Raw genomic sequence first — 24,115 nt, forward strand, 5'->3', positions numbered from 1 at the left:
GAAAGCATCGGCCTCGGTCGGCAAAAAAATTCACGGGGTGCACCATGATGCAAGATGAGGTAGGTCAAAAGAAAATCGGCAACATCAGTAGCCGAGAACTGGTGAGAAGTGCCTGCGTGATCGCGCAGGGAGTGGCGTAGCCTGTAGCAACAGCCATCTATTTGTTTCCCGAAGTGGTTTCCGGAAACGGTCCCAAATATCAAAGCCGATGCGATGGAATGGTTTGGGCGGGACGTCAATGGGCTGAAGCAGACCGGCTGATAGAGTGGTGGGGCGTTTCCGGCTCTGGTACTCGTCGCAGGCAGCAACATAGCGGCGTACAGAGTGGTAGAGGCGGGGCCAAAAGAATCGACGGCGCACGCAGTCGGAAGTACGGGAGACACCCAAGTGACCAGCAGTGGGGAGATCATGCAGCTCTTGTAGGACAGCAGTGAGAAGGTTTTTGGGCACAACGAGGAGGAGGTCTGGGCCAGCTTGGTTAAGGCTCCTGCGGTATAAAACTTCATCATGGAGCACAGAGGGGCGCATTGGAGGGTCGAATGGAGTGGTGTGGAAGTGTACATAATTAAGCGCAGCTAGGCATCTTGGCGCTGTTCTTCGGCCATGTTAGTGAGGGCAGAAAGAGAGCACACAGCGTCCTCACTGTCAGTGCCTGTATTGTCACACAGGCCAACAGGATTACGGGAAAGGCAGACTGTGTCGCTACAGTGTAGCACATGCCCTTCGTCTACGCGTGTTAACCCATTCCCGGCTTTGCTGCCGAAAACGAGGATTTTGAGGCGCAGCTGTGACCAGATGGCGCATGAATTTGCCGAGGCTTTCTTCATAAGAAACAAAAGAGATGATTGCGTGAGTGATAGCTCGATAAAACTTTATCAGTCAGAAAGCAGATTTCTGGCTTGCGCTTAGTGATTGACATGGCGGTGTGGAAGGTATAAGTATGCGTTGTTCTTGTGAATAAACCGAGTCGCCAGTCTGCGCCCGTCCTTGTGCCCTTCTCGTCCGTGTTTGCATTATTTTACGCAGTACCTTTGCTCAACACGGTTAGCCAATTGCTTGGGCTCATCGGAGTTCTTGTGCGTACAGGGACTTTCGCTAAGTGCACCAAATTTTTGAAAGAAATAATACCATGTATTTGGCGCATGATGGCCTGAGTTTCTTATGCGCCATGAAACTCGATGCATTACAATACAATACAACAAATAAAGTAAATCCACACCCAGTCTTCAAACGTTCTGTTGCTTCTTGCTTGTACCACTCTATTACGTCTCTGATCGACGCCCAATGGATGTAATCAGGACGTACGCTGTAGCTCGAAAGGTCAAAATGAGTGTAATGCAAGCATGTGCATAGATTTTTTTTATTTATACAGCTATTCAATATGCTCTTCAAGAGGTGCACATAATCGACCACATAAAAAAGCGGTCGTTAAGGATCTGCTCGTTGCGGGTGAACAATCCTTAATCTATGCCGTTGTGAAAACATCATTATGGTATTGCTGCTAAGCGAATAGTTGTCTGAGAGACCAGCCACAACTTTGTAACCTTCATCCTCAAAGCGCAGTATGACTTTCTTCAGAATGTTATGAAGCTGGTCAGCGTTCAGTGCTTTTATGGGGAGGATATGTGCTATTTCTTGAAATGAACAAACGAGACTCGGTATCATGAATACGTGAGCTGATGTTGCAGCTTCACATGAATTTACCACCACACCATATTTGCGGCCTCCCTTGTAATCAAGGCATGGCTTGATATGCATGTCTTCCTGCATCAAATCACATGGTGTACATGGGGTTTTAGCTGCCTGAATCTGTGGGAGACATATTGCAGAACAGTACTCGCTGAGGCCTCTGCTTCAGGAGACATTTGAAAGGAGCAGCTTGCCTTCCTCGCTGTGCTTAGATGAGGCAATCTCAATTTGCTCGTGCTCCCAAAAAACCTGTAAGAATGAGCAGATATCGTGTACAAAATGCACACGTACACCTTCAGCTATGCGCTATATCCTATGCGATTTGCACTGAGCAACAGTAATTGGTCTTTCAAAGTTTTTAGTCTCATTTCTTATATAATATTTCTTTTAATGTGCTATACTGTGAACTTTCCCAAGAAGGTCATTTATGACAGCCACCCAGTACTCGCAACTTTCTTTTGTAGCGATAGCGACATTACATTCGAATTTCGAGCCTTCAGCGTGGCTGCTCCGCCACGCTGTCACTAGGATGGTCACGTGGTGCGGAGCAGCTGCAGGCGGCGGGGCGCCGTGGCCGCTCACGTGGCCAAGTTTCACTCGGCGAGCTGTAGCTATCGCCTCACTCCAGGTTTAACCAGAGCTAATCCAACGCCAATTTTTTTTTCATGAGAAAGCGTACACAGGCGTTCTAAAACAAGCAGCAGTGGAGATCATTTCATTAACACTTTCAGGCACAACGCTGTTTTCAATCTTAATAAGATAGAACTTTGGGCTTGTGGTGCAACACATTTGAAAAAGACATAGCTCATGAAGACAGGACAGTGCAGAGACAACACAGGACGAGCGCTAACTGACAACTGCAGGTATAATTGAAATCCACACTCAAGGAAACCAGCGCGCATGTTCAGCCAAGAAACAACAAACGGAAAAATTAGGACGCAGATGCAGTTGTCATGAAAATATCACGTGTGCAAAAATTAAGAGCTCCAGACGAAATTTAACAGCAAACACCCCCTTTGATCTTTAAATTTCAGCACGAAGAAAAATTTTTTACTCTGATTTGAGGAAACAAAATTCTTTCTGCAAGAGAGCAACGGAAGGTTCACTAACGCACTTGTCTCTTCTAGTCCTTTGGATGTTAGACGCCTCAAGAATTTCTCTGGAAAGCTGGTCCTTGGCGCAGCCAACAACCTTAGTTTTGTACAAAAGAGGACGGCACCCGCAGTCCCTACAACGCACGGGCAAGTGTTTACCGCGTACACCCTCGACTGAATTGGAGTGCTCGCGTAAGCGACCATTCAAGCATCGGCCAGTTTGGCCTATGTAGACGCTGCCGCAGCTTAGAGGGATTTCGTACACAACGCAAACAGTGCACTCAAAAAATTTAGTGGCATGCTTGATGATGCAAGCTGGTTTTTTGGCAATATTCCTGCTAGAAAGAGCGCGAAGTGTTGAAAGCTTTCAGGGGGGCTGTGAAAACCACATCTACTCCGAATTTTCCAGCTACTCTTTTTAGATTCTGCTAAATGCTGTGAGCTTAAGGCAGTACTTCAAATTTTTTTCTGATTTTCATTCTGGGAACCGGACCGCGTTTCTTCTCGACGTAATTTCTTAATCTAGATTTCTGCCACTGCCGTGAGAACGGACATAGGAAAACCAGCTTTCTTGAGTCGCTCAACTTGTAGTTCAAAACTCGAACCCACTCTGTGAAAAGAAGACTTTAAAAGCGCGGCTCTGAATGACAACGAAGCAATTCCTTTTTCCACAAGTTTAGAATGCGAACATTCAAACGGTAACACAGACTTAGTCGAACGCGGCACATAGGCCCAACAAATGTGGCTTGTGTGGCTAAAAAACAATCTCAAATCTAAAGCCTGCAGTGAATGATGTTGTGCGAGCTCAAAGGTGAATTCTAGGCCCAAAGAAACAGATGAAAAAGCGTGAACAACTTTGTCAGCTATAACAGCGATATTACCTTCCGTTGGTTTTAAAAGTACCACCAGGAAGTCGTCAACGTACCTGAAAACATTAGCAACGGGTTCAGTGTTGAATTTTCGGTTTAGAGCGTGGTCAAACTTTGCTAAAAGATTTCACACAATACAGGCGCCACGTAAGAACAACCGATACACATTATACTTTTTTGAATGTAGAATTTCTCATTGGAAATTAATGATGGTGCTGTTCAAGTAAAATGTTAGTAGCTGTAAGAAAGCTTCAACCGAAAGGCCACTGGTGTTTTGAAAGGCCACGCTTCCAGCAACATCAATGCTCTCGCGAACAGCTACCAAAAGTTCATCGTGCGGAACTAAATAAAATATTTCTTCAATATCTGCCGAGATGCCGCAGTTAGCCCCGTGTTGTTCTTCACGAAGCACTTGAGCAATTTGTTTTGAGTTGCGAACATTGAAAGGGTCTTCAATCTGTAGCTTGCTGAGTTGAAGCTGTAGAAACCTACTGATCTCAGCTTGCCACGTTTCACGCTCGGTGACAATGGCTCTGAAAGATACCTGCGCCTTGTGTGTCTGAGCACTGAAGAAGACGTACAAAACGTGACCATCTCTGCTATTCACAATTTTGGCCAGCTTTTCCAAATTTAGGTAACTAAGAAGAGCAAAAGCCCTGGTCTTAGCTTTCTTCGGCTTCGTGATAACTTCTTTGAAGTTTTTTTGTATCGCAAACTGGGTCTTTTCATCAAACAAGCCTTTTGGTAAGACGATCAAATCACCTTCTCTATCGGCTAAAAGCGAAAGATTCGACTCACGGAAATGTTCGGAAATGTCATGAAGCACAGAGTGCTGGCGGCCCTGGCGACAAAAGTTCCTGCTTACCGAATTCACTCCTTCAGCTTGGCTCCAATTTTTATCTTCCTTTGGAGCCTTCATTAGAATTTTTCGGACCGTGCCAACCACTCATGTTTCTTGACGTCTTCTTCCAAGGCAAACTTAGGTCCACGTTGCAGTACATTTAAAATGTCTGAAGGAACCGAGGCATCTCCCAGGCAGGTGACAGGAACCGCAGCTGTTCTCTTTGCTGCTATTCTTGGAAGGCTTAGAAGGGTTCTCGCCCAAAGAAAATCCTTACCAGTGCGCACAGTCCTCTGGTACCTGCGCAAACGCTTTTGTCCAGAGGGCCCGGTGTCACCCGCATTAGGAAGAAATCCCTAGGCCTCTCATTTAAAAGTCGCACCTGTCGCCACCACTCCACCTTGATCTTAGCAACTCTTTTCCAGTGACCTACCGACGGGCTGAAAGGACCGAAGAGCGAAGAAACCTCCTGAGGGCAGAAGTTCTTATGCAAGCAGAAGGCGAAATACCTTGCTCTGCACGTCGTAAAGGCTATGAGGCTGGAGCACTGCACGCACTGTTCCTCCGGCAAACGCACGCACATAAAAGAGCCCGATGTAGAAGAAATGAATCTTAATAAGGTAGGACTGTGGGCTTGTTGGGTGCAAATCTTTTGAAAATGACATAGCGCATGAAGACAGGACAGTGCAGAGGCAACACAGGACGAGCGCTGACAACTGCAGGTTTATTTGAAATCCACACTCGAGGGAACCAGTGCGCATGTTCAGCCACGCAACAACTAAGGGAAAGATTAGGACGCCGATACAGTTATCATGAAAACATCACGTGTAAAAAATTCAGGCGCAGGTACCTTTCAGAGCCATTGTCACCGAGCGTGAAACGTGGCAAGCTGAGATCTGTAGGTTTCTACAGCTTCAACTCAGCAAGCTACAGACTGAAGACCCTTTCAAGGTGCGCAATTCGAAACAAATCGCTCAAGTGCTTCGTAAAGAACGGCACGGGGCTAACTGCGGCATCTCGGCGGATATTGAACTATTTTATTCAGTTCCGCACGATGAACTTTTGGCAGCAGTTCGCGAGAGCATTGATGTTGCTGGAAGCGTGGCCTTTCAAAATACCAGTGGCCTTTCTGTTGAAGCTTTCTTAGAGCTACTAACATTTTGCTTGAAGAGCACCAACATTAATTTCAATGAGAAATTCTACATTCAAAAGGCTGGAATATGTATCGGTTCTTGCGTGGCGCCTGTATTGTGTGAAATCTTCTTGCAAAGTTTGACCGCGCTCTAAACCAAAAATTCAACACTGAAACCGTTCCTAAAGTTTGTAGGTACGTGGACGACTTCCTGGTCCTTTTAAAACCAACAGAAGATAATATCGCTGCTATCGCTGGCAAAGTTCTTCACGCTTTTTCATCTGTTTCTATGCCCTAAAATAACATTTGAGCTCCCACATCATTCACTAAAGGTTTTAGTTCTGATATTGTTTTTTAACCACACTAGCCACATTTGTTGGGCCTATGTGCCACGTTCGACTAAGTCTGTGTTACCGTTTGAATGTTCGCATTCTAACTCGTGGAAAAAGGAATAGCTTCGTTGTCTTTCAGAGCCGCGCTTTTAAAGTCTTGTTTTCACAGAGTGGGTTCGAGTTTTGAACTACAAGTTGAGCGACTCAAGAAAGCTGGTTTTCCTATGTCCGTTCTCACGGCAGTGGCAGAAATCTAGAATAAGAAATTACGTCGACAAGAAACGCGGTCCGGTTCCCAGAATGAAAATCGGAAAAAAATTTGAAGTACTGCCTTACGCCCACAGCATTTCGCATAATCTAAAAACAGTAGCTGGAAAATTAGGAGTAGATATGGTTTTCACAACTCCCCGAAAGCTTTCCAGACTTTGCGCTCTTTCCAGCAGGAATATTGCCAAAAAACCAGCTTACATAATCAAGCACGCAACTAAATTTTTTGATTGCACTGTTTGCGTTGTGTACGAAATCCCTCTAAGCTGCAGTATCGTCTACTTAGGACAAACTAGCCGATGCTTGAATGGTCGCTTTCACGAGCGCTCCAATTCACTCGAGGGTGTAAGCGGTAGGCACTTGCCCATGCATTGTAGGGACTGCGGGTGCCGTCCTGTTTTTTTACAAAACTAAGGTTGCTGGCCGCGCCAAAGGCCAGCTTGCCAGAGAACTTCTTGAGGCGTCTAACATCCAAAGGACTGGAAGGGACAAGTGTGTTAGCGAACCTTCCCTTGCTCTCTCGCATAAAGAATTTTGTTTCCTCAATTCAAAGTAAAAAATTTTTCTTCATGCCGAAAGTTAAAGATCAAAGCTTGTGTTTGCTGTTACCTTTTTTCTGGGAGTCTGAATTTTGGTAATGCGATGTTTTCATGATAACTGTATCGGTGTCCTAATCTTTCCATTTGTTGTTGCGTGGCTGAACATGCACACTGGTTTCCTCGCGTGTGGATTTCAAATAACGCTGCAGTTGTCAGCGATCGTCCTGTGTTGTCTCTGCATTGTCCTGTCTTCATGTGCTATGTATTTAAAAAAAAAGGCTGTTTTCAAGCCTCTTCACTCAAGCGCCTTGAAAACATGCACTAACGTGCGGGTCCTGAAACACAGTCAGAGGCTTTCAGGCACGATTGGTTCACTTTGGTTCACAATGTTAAGGAACTTTACACACTTGTTCCCAAAGATGACCGTCCAAGGTTCTGGTACTGAAACTGCTTTAAGGCATATATTTTCGTTCTTTGAAATGTTGAAAATCAGTCTTTTTTTCTTCTGCATATGAAGCAACAGAATAATCAAGGGCGTGAGAAAGCTGTGAGGCTTCCCCCCTCTCATTTTACAACGGGCGCCTCTCTTGATATCTGCTGTACCTTCGAGAGGTACGAAGGGCAGCCAGGAAATATAGTCGGTACCGATTGCGGGCGCAGACGAGGCACGGCAGTTGCACTTCTATCACCTTCCCCGTTCTTGAGTCACTGTACGCCGTCGCGTTTTTTTTTTCAGTTCGGTTCGAAGTGATCAGAGCATACCTACAGAGATCAAACTCTTCATTTCAGAAAAATATTCACTTGCATACAGAAAAGCAGCGGTAATAATAACAGTGCTGTCAGGAATGCGATAAATTCACAACGCTTCGTCTCGTTTGCAACATATACGGGCACGAATGACATTCTCCAGGATACAAGAATGCGTGCTAAGGAAAAATAGCAGCATAAATACAATCGGTATACAGGTTTTACCTTAGTATATACAATCCAGTTGCTGCCAAGTCTCTTCGGGCAATGGCCCGGGCAATGGCTCCCACTTCTTTCGCATGCTTTCGTCTTTGGGGAATGAAAAGACGCACTTTTTTCCTGGTATCATAATTGCTGGTGTATCCCGGCACACAACGCTTTTTCGGCATCGTGCGTGACACCACGATGCGAACAGAGATCCATGGCAGACGCTACGGTCTCATAAAAAGCGCAGCTCAAGGCACAATAAAGGTACCACACAGACGAGAAAGACGCCACGATTCCAGCGGCATCAAGGGAGCCTAAACAGCCAAGCGAAATAACCGTGGAGAAAGCTGATATCGCTTCCGCAGGAGCTGCGCTCTTCACTCAGCCAGCGGGTCATGACGTAAGAATTGTGGGAGCAGGCCTTGACAAGTATATAGCAGGAGTTGACATAAATCGTGCTACATTCCTCCGTTCTTGCCATGCCCTTCCTCCACATTCCAGATACCCCCTTCCGGACGCTTACGAAGTGAACAATTAAGGAAAGTCTCACGGTGCTTGCCAACGTTTCAAGACAACTAGGCAAAGCGCTGATTAATGGCTGTCTATCTTATGAGATGAAGGGACGCAAGTTATCTGTACGTGCTACATTACCGCGTGCTTAGCCCTTGCCTTCTGTTTACACTAACCCTCTTCCACCCTCAGCTCTACAACGCAGAACAAAACGGGACGTCTAGCGCTGTGTGCGTCCTCTTGTTCCGTGTCCTTGTAGTGTGCTGCACTAGAACAATGGTTTTAAGACGTTTATTGTTCACTAGACTCCATGACTGCCCATTCATGCCGTCCCACACGAGGATAATACTGGCCGGGCTTAAATAGGGCCTTTACTCCGAGAAAGAAGGCCCGGCGAGGGCGAGAAGGAGGGTGTAAAGTGAGAAAGTTCTTAGGGTTACCAAGGTGAATCTTGTCCAGGCATGTTGTGTGCTAAAGAAAATTAAATGGCTGACCTGTAAAAACTGTGATAGAAAAAAATGGGCCAGCTCAGAAGAAAGTAATCCGGGGAGTGGAGCGAGAAGAGTAGCCAGCTTGGGCTTGAAAGGCTGTGTTCAGCTGCGACAGGTGGATTGGTATTACTCGCTGTGCTGACCTGATAGACTAGAATAAATGAATTAAGCAGCATTGCAGAACGAACTACCGGGGAATTGAAGGAAACATAAAATGGGGATGAGTTTCCAGAAAGCGTGAAAGGAAGGGGGGCAGGAAGGAGCGTCGAATCCCAGGGTTCCTGAGAAATGATAGGAGTAGGTGCAGGGTACAAGGTAAAAGTATATACACAGGAAGAAAAAAAGGAAAGTAGGGGCAAAGGAAGGAGGGTAAGAGGGAATTGAACGGGGAATGTCGGGTCGGGGCGAAGGGGTAGGGTGAAAGAAACGATAAAGCATGGCATTAAGCATGGCATTAAGTACTGGGAAAACCTCTGACCATGTGCTCTACCTTTTTAAAGAAATACGCCTGTGCCGGAATGTACCTGAGAGATTCTAAGTTTTCTATGGATATGTTGATCATTGTTGGTTGTAAGGAACTCCTAAATGAATGCGACAAAGCGATTCTGAAGCATGTACCCTCACATTTTGCCCAGCAAACAATAACTTCAATGAGTATTAACTTCATCGAGATCTCACACAATTTTCACGAAGAATGCGCATTAAAAGCAGTACTTCACCGAAAAAACGAAAAACCCGATTCTAATTTACCAGCAGTCTCTTAACATTCGGCAAAGACGTGTTCACCATGCTTATGGAGACAGCCTTAATGCTATCACTCTCAAAGCCTACTGAACATGAACATCGGGCACGAAACAGAGTCCGGAACTCGATTTGCTTATTAAATCTGTCTCCAAAGAAATTACAGAAAAAATAAAGCAAGCTCGCAAGCGAAAAAACCTTTCCTGTAGACAACAGGCTACTCTAAACCAGTGAGCTTCCTGTACCGATATAGTTATTAAAGGGGTTCTGGACACCTTCCGAGGAGAGCACAGAAACTCACCCATTCACTGAATTGTGTTGTCATGAACACCTGAGCGAAATAATACACTTCTATATGCAGCAGAAAACCCACAATCACGCGCGAAATTTGGCGAGCAATTTTCGGCGGCTTTTCATGCTCGCGCCCTTCTACTTTGCACGCACCTGCGTATAAATGTTGAGGGATAGCTATTGGTTAGATTATTTCAGACCTAAGGCAGCTAGCGTGGCCGCGGCCTGTAAGGCGCGTAGCTCCGCGGCCCCACTTCTGGGGCCGCGCACAGAAAGTGACGAGTGGAGAGGGAAAGAGGCGAAGACGCTGAAATTCAAATATTGACTAAAAGCAAATTTAGAATCTTCTTGCTGGACGATATTCGTGAATCGCCGTGCGTGAAAAATGCAGGCATACTGCAACTTTACTCTCAGAGCCCTTTTCAGCCAGCAGAGAACCGCGGTAGCATAGTCCCCCTGCCAGTCGGAAAATAAATTTAAAAAAGACCATCAGGCAATTCAATAGCCCTTCCCATGATATGAAATAAATTCCGATTCCGCTTTAGGGTTCTGCAAAGTTATGCAGATGTCACCACTTCACGCACATTCGCGTGCGCTCCCAGACACCCTTAGAGCGTGTGGATGTAGCGGTCTCGGTCACAGAGGAGATGCCCTCGACTCAGCGTGGCAAGCTCATCCGGAAACCAGCTACCAAGTGACAAGGGGGTTGGTCGTTTGGTGCCCAGCTTTCGCCGGTCGCAAGCCAGAGAATGGGTTGGAGCCAAAGGTTCACAAAACAAAACAAAGTTTATAAAGCTGAGAGACGATGCAGAGGTTTTCACAATCACTCGTACGAGTAGATACAAAGTGATTCACAAATACAATGCAACTCATGCAAAATCACTATAGAGAGAGATACAATTCAACAAAATCTTTGCACCTAAAGTGCACTAACGCAGAGAAAGACAAGCAAACAAAACACAATTTGTTCACCGGGCGCCGCGACAGTCCGACGACCTGAGGAGCACGACGGGGCCGATCCGAAGACTAGCGCACATTTGCTCGCTGGTCCGTCCTGGCTGGTCGAGTGGTGTTCTCCCGGGAGTCGAGCGGCCGCGCTCCTCGAAAGCTTAAACGGCGGCTTCGGCTAACAGACAGCGGTTGCAACCCCTCATTTATAGGTGCAGACCGCGCAGGTTCGTTCTTCGCGCCAAGGCAGGCGCGCACATACACGCAGCTTGAACTGCACAAACTCCTCCTTCTCGCCCCGGGCGCCCGACCCCATTGGTCGAGCGCGGAAATCACCATGCAGAAAAATGTAGGTCATTCTCGGCACGCTGAGTCATCGGCGCCGGAGCGAAGGTGGGAGGTATCACTTTGGCGCGCACAAGGTTGCCCCCTTTCCGTCGACAAGTAGCAGAAATTTCTCCAACATTCGAGAAACATCGACGCCGCCCGTGGCTATATTTACTTTGGCGCCCCGCCGGCGAGCTGAGTGAAAAGCCCACGCACGGCTTACGCGCTCTCCGGGGGTTCTTTCCCACTGATTTTTTTGTGCTACTTTTCCGCGCGCGGGCGCGATTGCCTAGTCGTAGCGCCGGTTTTTTTTTTTTTTGAAAATGCGCCGAATTTTGTGACAACAGAACAAACGGGCAGACCTACTATCCAGAGAACAAGAAACACAATCGGACCAGAACTTCTTAATCCTGTCAAAAAACCAAGCAGAAAGATTCAACTTGCTACCTAAAGTCCGTAAGGTTTCTGCAGAAGACTTGTGTCCAGCAGATATCTGGGGCAGGTCTATTCCACAATATTAAAACAGCGCTAAGCAACAAGGACCAAGAACGAAGGGAACACACAACGGCGCTGACCTTACAACTAAATTTTGTTTGAAGTAATCACGTCGATTTATACGCACATGCGCATGGTCAAACAGAGATGTACTCATTAAAAATGTGGATAAAAATAGCACCGCATCAAAAGCTCGTGCTGTTATCGTCGATATGCAACAAGCTCATTTCCTTGGAGGTTAGGGTTACTGAAGGTGTGCTGACGCAGCTGCTTGTGGTTCTGATGATATGGAAGACCTCTGCTATCTTTCTTGTGCGCCGGTAGCACGCCTACACCGAACTTGTCAATTTTTCTGAACAGCCAACTAGCAGACATTCCAACACTCCTTCCTTCCTTTGTCCAGGACACACCGCACTTTCTACATCATAGAGTCAATTAACGACGCAGCCATTGTCCCCGCCGAGAGCACACCGTTTACACACAAAGTCAACGCTTTGTACACAAGTATTGCCATAAATGAAGGCATCCAAATACTAGGCAGTCGTGGCCTAGTGGTCTGGGCGTCCGCTTCGTCTGCGGGAGGTGGTTGGTACGAAACCCACCGCCGGACACCCACCGGTAAAAATGGGTACAAGCCACCCCCGGCCCGGCACCCGGCTTCTTCAGGGGTGTGTGCTTGGAGGAGGCTCCGCAAACTTCGCTGCGCCCCTTCGGGGCAAACCCAGTTTAGAATAACGTAGCCAGAAAAGGTGGTTTGTGTTTTTCTCCCCAGTGAAGAGTTCGACTCAAGACTCGTACGCTCTAACCAGCGTCAGGTTCAAACACTATGGTCTTTCGCCAGAAGCGATTCAGAGTATCACTACGCTCATGGGCTAGTCTGGATTTTCGGCTGTCCGAAAAGCCTTCAAGTATTTGGAACAAGTATGGGCACTTGCTTTGCAACAACTTATCCAAATATTTTATTGAATTAGTAGAGTCTAAACTTCTTAATTCACGTTTTGACAAACCGCTGATATACCTGCGTTAGATAAATGGCATTTTTATGATACGGGACTGAAGTAACGGAACGTAGCCGGTGGGTTGTGGCAGAAAGAAAAAACGGTTATTGCTGGGTGTTGCTGGCTTATAATTACCGGAAAGGTGACATGAGTGGCCATGATACGCGGCACGTGTGAAACAGTCTTTACTTTGCTATACATCAGCCTGCGTGCTTGATAATACTACATCCCTTCCCCCTAAGCTGGAGTTATTGAGACGATCTGGTGGCTTCCGTAGGCGAGTCGAGCGACGTGGTGGTCGTTGGTCTTCAGCTTGAGAGCGGACTTTCCGTGCCTCCGTACCTTGATGATCTTCTGCTTGCTCGGAGCTGCTTTGGGGTTCGTCGTGGGTCCGGACTGGGCTCGGCTTGCTAGGTGACGACCCCACGTCGAGCCGTAGCCTGAGTTGGTACACGCGGCGCCGCTGCGATCCCTCCGGTGTTTCCACAGTAACCATGCGTGCTCCCGACGTGGACACTACAGTCACAGGCATCCAGCACCCGAAACTGTCGCGACCACACATGCTTACCCGGTTGAAACAGTTTTGGTGATTTTGTCGCTGCTGGAACAGGTTCACCGGAATCATCTCCTCTGACCTTGATGTCTGAGTGAAGCTGTCAGCCTGGCTTGGGGACAGAAACCCAACAGCAGTTCCGCTGGCGATTTCCCTCCTTCCAAAGGTGTCGTTCTATAACGGAGTAAAAACTTGATTAGAGTTCTTGCAATTTAGCTGCTGAGTTCTTTCGAAGCCCTTCCTTTACCGTCCGCACGGCCCGTTCCGCCAACCCATTTGGATGAGGATGGTATGGGGCTGTTCTGACGTGTTTCACGTAGCGTTCCTGCAAGAAACTAGACATGGTGGCACTTGCAAACTGTGGTCCGTTGTCCGATACCAAGCAGTATGGTAGGCCAAACCGTGCGAGAATACCCTGAACTACTTGAATGGTGGTCTCTGCCGTGGCGGTCGTAAAAGGTATGGCCTCCATCCATTTTGTCTCGCCGCCAACTAAAACAAAAATTTGGTAGCCACTGATGGAGCATGTAAAATCCATATGCAACCTGTACCATAGTTTGTTGCTCGCCGGCGATGGAGACGGAACTTCAGCAGACGGCATGGGCCAGCATTGAATATATTGAGGGCTACTTTGAACCAACACTTCGATGTCCCTATCTAGTCCAGGATACCAAAGTAATGCTCGAGCTGTGATGGCTGTGATACTGGAGTGACTGCCGTGCAGTTCCTTTAGCATGCATCGCTGCATGCTAAAGGAACTGCTAAGGTAACACTACTCGATGGCTTCAGTAAATCAGATCGTGGCTGGCGGCGAGCTCGCTACGGCGAGAAAAGTACGGCATCAAGTGTTGCTGTGCTGCCGATAAGTGCCGTGGCCAACCGCGTGAGATCCACCCTCTGGTCCGCTGAAGCGTTTCGTCGGAGCGGCTTAGGTCGGCTAGTTGCCGAGCGGAAAGAGCCATTGAATTTAGGCCCCGTGTATAAAGCACGTATTCCATGGGTTCTTGCCCATCTCGTTCTCCCAAGCACGACAATAGTAATCGACTGAGCGCACCTGCGTTAGCATTTAGGTATCCTGGGCGGTACTCGATATCATAATGGTAAGCCGACAGTAGCAGTGCCCACCTTTGGATTCTTCCCGCGGCCATGTTCGGAATCGGCCGCTCCTTCACCGCGTAAGTTACTGAGGGGTTAGCGGGACCGCTGGAGCACATCCTTGCCAGGTGACCCTTCCTACCGCACTTGTGACACGTGGTTGAGCATCCGCCTCGCAAGCGTGAGGTGCGGGGTTCGATCGCCAGTGCCACAGGGCACCCATCAGTGGTACAGAGGGTACAAGCTTTCCTCCAATCTGGTGCTCAGCTTATTTAGGGTGAAATGCTCGGGAAATGGTATATGACCCCACCTTGACAAAATCTTGTGACACGTCGCTTTCTTGTGTCTGCACATTCCGAAGCATGGTTCGAGCCACACCTTCCGCACAGAGTGGACTCTGTCATGGATCCATGCCCGCATACGGACTTCTGCGGATTCCTCTTGGGCTTCTGTACGAAGTGGGCAGCACCGTTGTCGTTGAAGCTCCTCTCTTGCATTGCCCGGAAATTCGTTTCTGTGGATTCCGCTGCTAGAGCAAACGCTTCTGCCTCGGCCAGGCTTATCTTCTGTTGCGACAACATGTGTCGTCGAGCTTGTTCATAACGGATTCCGCAGACAATCCGATCCCGCAGCATGCGGTCCAAAAAACTTCTCGAGACTGCAGTCCTTTGCGAGACGTCTCAGGTCGGTGATATAGTCCCGTACCTTTTTGCCTTCCGCTTGGTTCCGCATAAAGACAGCGTAGCTTGCTGCAATCTCATTGGCTTGTGGATCGAAGTGGTTGTCCAGGTTCTGTATGACGACTTCGTAGCTCAAGCTGTTCACCGATTTCGACTGGCACTGGCCTTGCAGCAAGCGAGCCAAGTTTTCGCTCAGGGCCGACACCAGAAGCGCACGCTTCTTGCCCGTATCTGTGATGCCGTGGCCCCCAAAAAGGCCTCCACACGAACGCGGTAACTGCTCCAGGTACCGGTCGTGTCGCTGAAGTCGGGTGACTTGGCTGTCATCGTGCAGCTGTCCCACCCTCGTCGCCACTGAAGCAACGGAAAGTAGCCGGCGGGTAGTGGCAGAGTGAAAAAAACGTTTATTGCTGTGTATTGTGGACTATATAAAGACCGCAAAGGTCACATGACTGGCCATTATACGCGGCGCGTGTGAAACTGTGTTTGCTCATGCTATATACATCAGTCTGCGTGCTTCATAACACTTAACGCGTACTTGATAATACTGAAATGACCACGGGTCTGATATCCTAAAAGCTTTCCTCCCGCACCTTAATTCATTCCAAGCACTCTAGCATTGAATTTATCTTCCACTGCTCTATAACAGAATTCAATTTTCTCGACACTGCCACCCGTTTTGAAAATAGCCGGCTTAAAACCACTCTCAACAGGAAGCCTACAGACGGAAAAAAAACTTAGATTTAACTAGGGCTCATCCAAACGAGGCATATTTGTAGGATGCATCTTTTGTAAAACAGCGCGAACAACGTCGCACAAGAACAAGGACACGAGACCACCCCAAAACCAGGCGATGTGCTGTCGGCAGCAAAAGTTTGTTGGACCCGATTTCTTCGAAAAACGTTTATTGTAGCCTTATCTCGCTAGCCAGCAGCCTCATATCGTTACCAGATGAAGGAGCATGTAGGCCCCGAGTTCCTTCAAACATTTCAGGCTTTTGTGCCTGCGCCGGAATGAATTTATTTTTCAGCACACACACACACGTCACGTAAACTTTTGCTGGCAACTGTACATATAAACGAACAGAAATTAAGTGTCCTTCTTGTTCTTGTCCGACGTTGTTCGCGCTGTTTTAAAAAAGCTGTGTGTTTACAAATAGTCCTACTGAACGTTCTACTTATGCGATGTTTGTAGGAGAGGCTACGCGCCTTAGCAGAACATGTTCCGATGACGACGACTATTTGAAACACCTCCACTCACTAAAAAGCACCCTAACTGATAGGAACCATTCTGAGAACTCTCTTAAAAATGGGGTCCAACTATAGCAACCAGCCTAAACCAGGCGATGTAGATATAAACTAAGAGAAATTAGCAGTGAGCGGCCCCTACACTTATAACGAAATACTCGGACGCCCTTCGAAATATAAACAGTATACTGCGAATATAACACCTTATTTTAACTAGCAACGATCGTCTCAAGAAAATATTTCCCAACACACCAAGGGTTATATACAGGCACAACAGAAACCTGAGAGATTTCCTGGTACACGCTTGGCTTAATAAGAAACCTCGGCGAAAAGTAAGCTCATCCTCTCGACCTTGGTACAAGACATGCAAACGCTTACAAAGCGACAAGAGCGATTCAGTAGGTGTTCCTTAATTCCAGACTAAACATCGTTTTTAATGATTTGTCCCCAGCACATCTGAGAGTTGGAACCACTTACCCAGTTATATAGCCGACATTACTAACTTTGGTAGCTGACAGGGCTTAAAGACATAGACTGTAGACAGAAAACAATGCAGACGACGTCACAGGCGCACCAACGGTTCAGCACCAACTAGCCCAACAACTCGTCCTATTACTGACTTGAAGTCTTTCACGAATACCGTTTGTAATATCTATTTATTAATTCTTTTAACTACCCTTGCATTTGTCTCGCAGTCATTATTTTCCACCTCGAAGGGTTTTTTTTTTTTGCCTTGTCAATCGTTTTTGTTTTCGTTTGTTTTTCTGCCGCCTTAATCCAGTTATTGTTCTTCTTGTTGCACCTTACGTTACCAAGTGTCTGTCCTCACATTTTGCCTCTGTAATGCATTCGTGTCCTGAGGGCATATAAATAAATAAATAGACACTAATTTAGAAGCACGAGAAGCGACTTCATCTTGGATATAAAGACTAGCTTTAACTGCATGTCATCTGATGTCATCTACATGATTAAACTCTCCTCTTGTGAGAAACAAATAATCGGAGAAACTGGACAATCAATGAGCGCAAGACTAATTGAACAATAAGCTTACACAGCAAAGAACGCTGAGAAGCGCTGCATTTTGGGCGAGTTGGTGCTTCATACTTTTGGAAATAATTGCGCGCACACAAGACAAGACATTCAAAGTGACACGCACAAGCGCAAACTTAAAGTGGGTTTCTGATCGTAGAGCAGTGCAGTTCGTGCAAAGGGTGCAGTCCCATCATATAACGGTTGCCGAATTTTGTACTCGCACAGGAATCAAATGACGCGAGGGATGGCGAGGGAAATTCTCAGGTATGGTCCTGGTTGCGTCAGTGCGCAATCAGTAGCTTTGCAGGATAAAGGGAAATTCTTGTTTGGGGACAGGTGTAAGAGAGTCGCATTAGGTTTTTGGCTCTTTCGAATTAAAGGTTTCTAATTATCATGTCTGAATGATCCTCCTCATTGTGAAAACATATATCTATGATGATCACAATAAAATATAGATGAAGTTTGCCCCTGTGTGAGTTCCTTTTCATGTGCTGTCCTCTGCGTGCGCAAGTATAAACAAAAGACCCAGAAGGCAGTGTCTGAACATATTAATCAACGTGGTTACAGTTCTGGCGACCTTAATCTACTCTTTCTTCAATGAGGCTTCAAATCTTTGAGGTATAGAAAATACAGAGATGCATTCCTTACCCACTAATTTAAAACCTTACAACCGGCAGGAATCCTCATATCCATAGGAGACAGGATCTCTGAGGTACTTTCCGGTACTGACATAATCTTTACGACAGAAGTTTGGCCAAGTTGGTACTGCGTCATAATTGTGCAAAATGTGCAACACAACGACGACAAGAGCGAGAAGTCTTTGTGTCACTTCTCGATCTTGTCCTCGCTGTGTTTCGCTGTTGCAGAATTATGAAGAAACTCTTTAAAAAGGTCGTGCACATGGCCAAAGGTTTTCCCAGTAATTAATGTCGCCGGCTTACCGTTTCTTTCACCCTACCCCTCCGCATTCCTCCATTCCCTTTTCCCTCCTTCCTCCACTTCTCTTTTTTTCTCTGTTTAATTTATTGTTCTTCTTCAGTCACTACCACGAAAACGACCCTCCCGAGCTCCACCAGATGATAAGAACCACCAGCTTTTAGTGCCCGCGCGCAGTTTCTGCCAGAAGCTCTCAACACCCGCCACATCGCAAGCGTGAGTGGTGTGGGCGCCACGCTCAGGCTTAATCCCTTTCCAGAGATGGCAGTGACTTGGTAGCCGCCTGCCATAAGCAGTCAGTGTTCGCGTGGTGTTACGCGTGTAGGGCCGGGTGAGTTGTTGTGGCTTTATTACGCAGAAGTGGCACTGCGACCTATGCTGACCTGCAGTCTAGAAAATCGGCTGTGCAGATTGTGCGAAATAGCGGTGTGGGGGTGCGGCTTGAATTTTTCGCTCAAAACCTGGGACTGTTCCTTGCACGTGGTCGTTCCAGACTCGGTCCTACGAGGTACAAAGGGCAAACACATGTCTAGAACGACCGAAGTCTGTGTTCCGCAACACTGAAAGTCGCTTTGACCTGGAAGGCAAACAAAGACGATCAAATGCTATGAGTTTAACCATATCCAGACCATTTTTAACCAAATGATATCACTAGTAATGGTGTGTTGAGCACGAAACACGCACAGAACATGTTCTCTACGAGCGTTATGCTCTCTGAACGACTTGACGTTATAGAAACCAAAATAAGGGCGTCATGATCATGATTCGATAAGCTTCATGAGTCGCTTGTTTGTCCAGGACTTTTATTATTTCGTTATTTATTACGTTTATTTCTTATTATTCTATACACTGGACTTGTTTAGTTTAAGTTTTATGGGGTTTAACGTCCGAAAGCGACTCAGGCTATGAGCGACGGCGTAGTGGAGGGCTCCATATAATTTCACTACCTGGGGTTCTATAAGGTGCGCTGTCATCCTCCAGTCTGTCCTCGAATTGTGCTGCATTGGTTACGCTGGAATTATTTTCTAACCCTGGCGCAGTTGGTCGGTGATTCAAAAGCGGGCATGACCGCTGCTTCTTCTTTCCTCTCGCGTTTCCTCCGACCGGGCGCTGCTGTTACACTGCTCTTTTTTGTTCTGCTTCGGGATTGTTTTTCACGCTTTTCTCGTTAAAAACATGCTTAGCTCATGTTTTCTTTTATTGTTTTTCTATATAAGATTCCTGTTAACCTCATTATTTTTCTTTATATGGTAATGCTTCTAGATTTCTCTGTGTACCACGGCAACGTGCAAATCCTAGCTGGTCAAACTTCATTCGAACTAGAAAGCAGCTGGGGCATGAAATGATGATTGTCTACGCAGGTCAAGGTGTGGTTCCAGAACCGGCGCATGAAGCGCAAGCGCAAGTCGGGGTTCAACCCGGGCCTTTGCGCCTTTCCGCCCCAGCCAGAGGTGAAGAATGGGGGCGTGGATGCTGTGCCGCAGATGAAGACCTGAATGCGAACTAGCCCGTGCAAGCGATGCAGGGCGCTGTTCTATACACTGGCCTGTGCAGTCGTTCCAGAATGCCTTCTGGCAGCTGTGCAAGGCTCATACAGTGCTTACTGCGTTCTTGGAGCTCCTGTTTTTAAAATTCCCACAGTTGTGCAGTTTGGAGAAAGGTCCGTCGTGCTTCCCGCGTTGTCAATTTTGAGGCCAGCCACAAGTGTTTCTTTTGATATTCTGTACACGGTTTGTCGAAGAGCCTGAGGTGGCTTATGCTTGAGAGTGCAGCGTTGTTCATATAATGTAGAAGGTGACGTCCTCGGAAGTTGCCGGGGGCCACAACAAACGAACATCGACGAAGAAACAAAGGTATGCGCGCTGACCACTTGAGCCATATCTGAGTCCGTCATGTTTTTTGTTCATTGAGCTGGCCGGGAGCAGTTGGTAAGATGCTTGTAGCGAATGAAGTAGTCATAAACCGCAAAAATTTTGAACCACAGGAACGAATATAATAATAATAATAATAATAATAATAATAATAATAATAATAATAATAATAATAATAATAATAATAATAATAATTGGTTTTTTGGGTAACGGAAATGGCGCAGTATCTGTCTTATATATCGCTGGACACCTGAACCGCGCCGTAAGGGAAGGGATAAGAGAAGGAGTGAAGGAAGAAAGGAAGAATTAGGTACCGTAGTGGAGGGCTCCGGAATAATTTCGACCACCTGGGGATCTTTAACGTGCACTGACATCGCACAGCACACGGGCGCCTTAGCGTTTTTTCTCCATAAAAACTCAGCCGCCGCGGTCAGGTTCGAACTCGGGAACTCCGGATCAGTAGTCGAGCGCCCTAACCACTGAGCCACCGCGGCGGGTAACGAATATCAGGCCTGTTGCAAGATTGAAGTGGCTGACGCATACGTTCTGATGTCCCCAGCGGCAAGCGAACGAATAAGTACATTGGAGGAACGGTCCAGCCCAGAAAAGGTTCCTTTAATTTTTTCCCCCGAACAAATGCTAAGCGAAGCATCTAGTGGTGATAGAGTTTCTCAAAATTATATACAGTGAAACCACGCTATTGTCTATAAAAGTTCGTTAAAGAGTGCTTCATCCACCAAGTCACGGGGTACTCGTTTTCTGGTATTCTGAACAGGAGACAACAGTAGTGACAGCTCGCGCACGTGTGACCACAACCACATTTTTCTTTTTTTTTAAGCTGAGGCGCGTGCTTGCGCGGTCTTCGATGTTTTGCCAGGTGTTTTTTTTCCTTCTGCCTTTTCGTAGCTGACTCATTTCAGCCTGCACACTCTTGTGTTACGCACAAAACGCTTTCATCTCACGTTCTCGGCGCGCAACCGGTGACCTTAGCACTAGAACGAAGGACACACCGAAGGTTGAACCCGCGATACTGTAACAGCGTGAAAGAGGACACACTGTTAAATTGTGGAGGTTATTACTATGCTCTGGGTCCTTCTTTGAGCTTTAGGCCGCGAACTCTGAGCTCTCGGTATCTACGCCACGCGCGGCCGTTCTCAATGAACAGGTCGCTTTGCCCGGGGCTATACATTTTGTTCTCCTAAAATCGCTGGCTGCTTGATCTGCGGCCCTTGTCGTCCGGCTTGGTCGTGACGCTGACGGGGTGAGATGGCGACCACGAAGAGGGAAGATTGGAGGTATTTACCTGAAGTCCTCTGGCTGCCCGGCTCGCTGTGGTCTCCCCTTTGTCACTTTCAGTCAATCAGCGACCGCTTCGGCGGCGCCTGGCGGTCCGCGCTTGTGACCGATTTCACAAATGGGGCAGTGCAGCGCTCTCAAGCTGACCTGGTTGCTCGCCCGTGGGGATGGAGTCCGCTTTCTTGCGTCTTCACGGCGCGCCTCGCCGACCAGGGAAGGATATTGCTTTCCAAAATTTCGAAAAAATGAGGGCCCTTGGTAGGCCTGCGTCGTGTCGGCCTGGTCGAGGTTCTCTGGCCGCGGCTCGGAAGCTGCTAGTGTCAGGTGACGAGTAGGGGAGGGCTTGTTGGAGAGAATTTTCCATGGTTTTGTAATTAGAAAGCTTCACTGGCCTAGCGGTGCCGATTTCACCGTGGGCTGCAGTGTGACCTTCATTTGACCGGAGCTGCGCCGGCGGCTTGGCGCAATTGTTCCCGCTCCTGCGTCGCCACCTGACAACGTGACTCGCGCGCGTGGAAAAGAGGAGCGCCGCTCTGGCCTAGTCAACGCGACCCTGTCCATGCATGAGAGCGGGTCGTCTTCTCTGAGCGGGAGGCTTTGAGCAGCATCAGACCACCCCGCGAGCCGCTTCACTGGAGAGGGATCGGAATACTTGTCTTGAATGCGGCGAAGCGTGCCAGAAAATCATAGATGTTAAGCTGTCGGCTCGTCGTGTCCAGCCTGTACACCTTTTAGCGAAGACTGGCAGGTACAACAAGGAGAGAGGCTGTTTTGTTTGCGGCCAATTTCTTTACGAGGACATCATTCTGTACACAGAATGAATACAATCATCGCTTGAAGGAGGCGAGTGGTGAAGAAATATTGTCTCCCAAGTACTCGGAGACGCGTTTTAGGCCGGGGTCCGAGCGTTCCTGCCGTGCAAAAGAGCTGGAGCTGATGAGTCTCATGAAGGCGTCCTTATCGTCGTGCGGCGGTGGTGCTTCTACAGGGGCCCCTGACAAGCAATCGGCATCAGAGTGCTCGTGTCCGGCCTTGTAAGCGACAGTGACGTCAAACTCCTGGAGGCGCAGACTTCATCGAGCGAGGTGGCCGGAGCGGTCTTTCAAACTGGAAAGCCAGCACAGTGTGTGGTGATCGCTGACCACCCTGAACGGTCGTCCGTACAGGTAGGCACGGCATTTCCACGTATCCCAGATGATGGCGAGGCTCTCTTTCGCAGTTGTCGAATAGTTAGACTCGCACTTGGAATGGGAACGGCTAAAGTATGCAATTACTTTCTCCCGTCCGTCGCTTTTCTGAACAAGGACCGCGCCTAGGCCCACGCTGCTTGCGGCGGTATGAAATTCACTCTCGGTGTATTCAAAGTGCGCGAGGTTCGTTTGAGGCTGTAAAGGATGTCGAAGTTCATCGAATACTTCTGCTCGAGGCGCTTTTACTTTTAAATGACTGATCTGCCTTCGTAAGTTGGGTCGAGGGCGACGTACATACACCACCCTTGAAATCGTGTACGCCACCAAATTCTCCTCATATTACTCCGAACTGACATTGGCTCCAGCCATTCGGGGAATCGGGGAACGACGCGACCCAGAATAAAGACCGAGGCTTCGTCGACCGTGCAGTGGATGAGTCTGGCTCTCTGAATTTCATGAAGGACCGCATGATCACGTGTCATGATCTAACAAATCACTTTAAACTATAGAGGAGAACTTTCCTCCTCCGCCCAAAAGCCTGACTAAGGAACGAGAGGTTAGGAGTTCAATACGCGCCCAGTCACTCGTCGCGCACATTTATCCAGATCAATACAACCCGGACTGTAAACACTGCGGCCAAAGAGCCAACTACGATCACATTATACGGGATTGCAAAATAGAGCCACCTCTGGGTGACCTAGTTACCGATGCTTCTCTCGACCGGTGGGAGTCCGTGCTGAAAAGCTCTGACCGCAGAACGCAAGTTCTGGAGCTGGAGTGGGCTGAGAAAGTCGAGGAGTTCTATGTACTCTCGACCACTAGTCGCGACCTCTCAGCTCCTAACTTTTTCTGAAGAATGAAATGTGTAACAATCATTTGGGTGAGAGTTCAGCGATGCGTTAGAATTTCTTGACAAATCGTCTGTAATACACGCACAGCCTGAGAAATGTGCGCACAGGTTTCTTATCTGCCTGCGGTGGAAACTGAGCGATCCTCATCATCATCATCATCAGCCGTAATACACCCACTGCAGGGCAAAAGCCTCTCCCATGTCTCTCCAATTAACTCTATCCTTTGCCAGCTGCATCCACCCTTTGCCTGTAAACGTCTTAATCTCATCCGCCCACCTAACCTTCTGCCGCCCCCTGCTATGCTTACTTTCTCTTGGAATCCACTCCGTTACCCTTAAGGACCAGCGGTTATCTTGCCTTCGCATTACATGCCCTGCCCAAGCCCATTTCTTTCTCTTGATTTCGACTAGGATGTCATTAACCCGAGCTTGTTCCCTCACCCACTCTGCCCGCTTCCGGTCTCTTAACGTTACACCTATCATTTTTCTTTCTATGGCTCGCTGCGTTGTCCTTAACTTAAGCTGAACTCTTTTCGTTAGCCTCCACGTTTCTGCCCCGTAGGTGAGTACCGGTAAGATTAAGCTGTTATACACTTTTTTCTTGAGAAAAATTGGTAAACTGCCACTCATGATCTGAGAGAATTTGCCATATGCGCTCCACCCCATTCTTATCCTTCTAGTTATCTCCCTCTCATGATCCGGATCAGCTGTCGCTACCTGCCCTAAGTAGACGTATTCCGTCACAACTTCTAGGCTCTCGCTGCCAATTGTGAACGGCTGTTCTCTTGCTAGGCTGTTGAGCATTATCTTGGTTTTCTGCATGTTAATTTTTAGACCCATCAATCTT

General features: G+C 47.6%; 1 protein-coding gene across 1 annotated transcript in view; it reads left to right on the plus strand.

The window, feature by feature from the left end:
* The window catches only part of LOC144104997 (homeobox protein Hox-A2-like), a 77,220-nt gene extending 57,403 nt beyond the window's left edge, over window positions 1–19,817 (plus strand). The window contains exon 5 of the mRNA XM_077638220.1: window positions 19,423–19,817. Within this exon, the coding sequence (XP_077494346.1) occupies window positions 19,423–19,557 (135 nt within the window). The 3' untranslated portion in view covers window positions 19,558–19,817. The remainder of the gene's footprint in view (window positions 1–19,422) is intronic.
* Window positions 19,818–24,115: the final 4,298 nt, after the last annotated feature.

Source organism: Amblyomma americanum, chromosome 9 (genome assembly GCF_052857255.1).
Source record: "Amblyomma americanum isolate KBUSLIRL-KWMA chromosome 9, ASM5285725v1, whole genome shotgun sequence".
Taxonomy (NCBI): domain Eukaryota; kingdom Metazoa; phylum Arthropoda; class Arachnida; order Ixodida; family Ixodidae; genus Amblyomma; species Amblyomma americanum.